The sequence below is a fragment of the Mastomys coucha genome, unplaced genomic scaffold (assembly GCF_008632895.1).
Source record: "Mastomys coucha isolate ucsf_1 unplaced genomic scaffold, UCSF_Mcou_1 pScaffold15, whole genome shotgun sequence".
NCBI classification, from domain to species: Eukaryota; Metazoa; Chordata; class Mammalia; order Rodentia; family Muridae; genus Mastomys; species Mastomys coucha.
Genome location: NW_022196897.1, coordinates 19,875,449 through 19,878,006, shown reverse-complemented (window position 1 = coordinate 19,878,006; position 2,558 = coordinate 19,875,449). Strand labels below are relative to the sequence as shown.

At 48.8% G+C, this 2,558-nt stretch overlaps 1 protein-coding gene across 5 annotated transcripts in view; it reads right to left on the bottom strand.

Annotated features, from left to right (window-relative positions):
- The window catches only part of Nup214 (nucleoporin 214), an 84,098-nt gene extending 82,654 nt beyond the window's left edge, over positions 1-1,444 (bottom strand). For 4 of the 5 annotated variants that reach the window (XM_031369768.1, XM_031369769.1, XM_031369770.1 and 1 more), the window contains exon 1: positions 1,246-1,444. In XM_031369768.1, coding sequence (XP_031225628.1) covers positions 1,246-1,290 — 45 coding nt within the window. In that variant the 5' untranslated portion in view covers positions 1,291-1,444. Of the gene's footprint in view, positions 1-605; positions 730-1,245 lie in introns of all 5 variants that reach the window. The other variant, XM_031369772.1, reaches the window with a different exon arrangement.
- Positions 1,445-2,558: the final 1,114 nt, after the last annotated feature.

The following is a 2,558-nucleotide window of genomic DNA, read 5'->3' as shown; positions in this document are numbered from 1 at the left end:
TGTAGACCAGGCTGGCCTTGAACTCAGAAATCCGCCTGCCTCTGCCTCCCAAGTGCTGGAATCAAAGGTGTGTGCCACCACTGCCCAGCGCCCCAGTACTCTTAATCCCACACTAGCCTTTGATAAAGGAACAAACTGTCTATCTTTTTCGTTATTATCATCCTAATAGTCATGACTGTAGCACTGGGCTTGGTGGCCTTTATGTGGAGGGCCAATGTGATGAAGAGACATAAAAGAAACAAAACAAAACAGACAAACCCAAACCCCAAACCTCTCCTTTCTGGTTCTGGCAGGAATTAAAATACTGCTATTCACCCTGTGGTTCAAAGTTCTCTATCCCAACATATCTGAGGAACATGAAGCATGCCCATTAAGAGGCTCAGCACATGTGCTGACTAGAGAAAGAGCCACTGTTTCTAAGCATGACATGGTGCACTCTCCCCTATGTGCATTTTAGTGACTCACTGTTCACACAAATGTCTAACACCTTCCTGCAATTCACTCATTTCCAACTGTCTATGGTTTTCTGCCTTTCCATTCTGCCAGATTATATAACCCAGTATCCAGAAATTGTGGCATGGAGGGAATCACTTAGGTTCACTTGCCTTCCCTTTAGTCACATGACTTCAAGCTGATTTCCGGTGCCAAACTTGACTTTCTGTTCCTCCTAACTAGGGATTTTGAAGGCAGATGGTGTTTCTTGGTTCCACTTTAGGTACTCTGGATCACCTTCAAGTTTAGAGAGAGCTATGAACTGAGCGTCTAGCCAACTGTGTTAATGCACACCAATAATCCTAACACTTGGGAGGTGGAGGCAGGGACATCAAGAATCCAAGCCAAGAAGCCACCTTGAGCTACAAGAGACCATGCCTAAAACGTGAGGGAGAGATTTAAGGCTTTTGCCACGTGACTTTGGATAATTTGCTTTCAGAACTTCAATTTGCTCCTCTTCATAAACTGGTTTTAAGGGCTGCAGCGACGATGGCTACAGTTTCTCTCACTCAATAAACACGAATCGTTACCCGTAAGGCGACCAGCACACGAGAGTACCTGGGGTAACTCAAAAGGTGTGGACAAACCCACCCAAGGACAGGTGACCTGCACTTGCAGGAAACTCACGCCCGCGACACGCACAAGGGCTGCAGATACTCTGAACCCTGCGAGCTATAGGAGCAGCCGGCAGAGGCGGGGCTCCAAGGCAAATCCAGGACTACCGCAGGCGGGAGGCCAGGGCCAGTCTCTAACCTTCATCTCCCGCTCAGGGATCATGGCATCCATCTCGTCTCCCATCGTGCCGCCTTCAGGATGTACAAGGTGCTGCTACCGCCGCTGCCGCTGCCGCTACCGCCCGCGGCCTTTCAATCACAGACCAGGCCGCTCAGGCCTTAACTTCCTTCCCTCAGTGCCAGCGGCGCGCGGAAGATGCGCGTTTCCGGCGCGCGTGGCTGACGTCATCTGGGTCGGGTTTTTTTAGTGTGCTCGGAGGCCACGAAGGGCAGCTCGGAAGTCGCGCGCTTGCCAATCCACAAGGCCCCATTGGCCAGTTCTGGGCAGGGGGTGTGGCCACGAGGCTCGGGCAGGCGTCCGCCTTCCTTCAGGCACAGCGCGCACAGGCTCGTTTTTGACGCGCGCGTTGTCGTCTGTAGACTCTCGAGACTTCCCGGTAGCACTTACCTGAGCTCTTAGAAGCTTTCGAAGTTAGGAACTTTGAAACTGTTTCTAGGAAAGAGTGGGCAGAGATGTTCAGCGGGTGGACTGCACTCTGTGTCGGTGCAGAACGCTTTTAAAAACGGAGGGAAACGGACAAAAGATCGGTTTTGCTTACTGTTTTCAAGGCAATCGTTTCAGAGGATGAGCCATATCCACTTCACTTCGCAAACAGTGCGCGGCTATCATCTCAGCTCTTGGGGATTAGAGGCCAGAGGATCAGGAATTCAATGTCTTCCTAGGCTACAGAGCAATCTCTAGGTATTCTGAGTTACATTGGACCCTAAAACCCTGTCTGGAAAAATATATAAGAAAATTCCACACGAAGCAGTTAAATTATCCAATAGCTTTCATCCAGGAAGGGTTAAAATTCAGATCTGCGTATACTGACTGAGGTTGAAGAAATTTCTAGAATACAATTATAAACGTAGAGCTTCCTAACTTGGAGCTGGTGGGTCAGCTCCAGAGGACTCATTCTGTCAGGTGCAGTCTCTCAACAAGTCGCATATGTGCAAGCCTCTATTCATTGTAAAATGATAACAGTAGACTTGGGTCTTGGGCTTAATCTGATGAAGTCTGGGACATAGGAGACCCAGGACACGCTCATTCAATTGGTACCTGTTGTCAACTAGCTCTTCTGAATTTACTGAGCCCAGAGCCATCCCCAAGAAACACAGACACTGATAAATTGCTATAGTTTATTTCATTCAGTCTGCAGGAGTCCATATTCCATACATACATACACATGCACACAATAATGGCATTCACCCGAATCTACCTGACAAACATCTTTTGAGTCACAGGGACAAAGCCATACTTGGCAGTCCCCAAACTGCTGGTTACACCAGTTA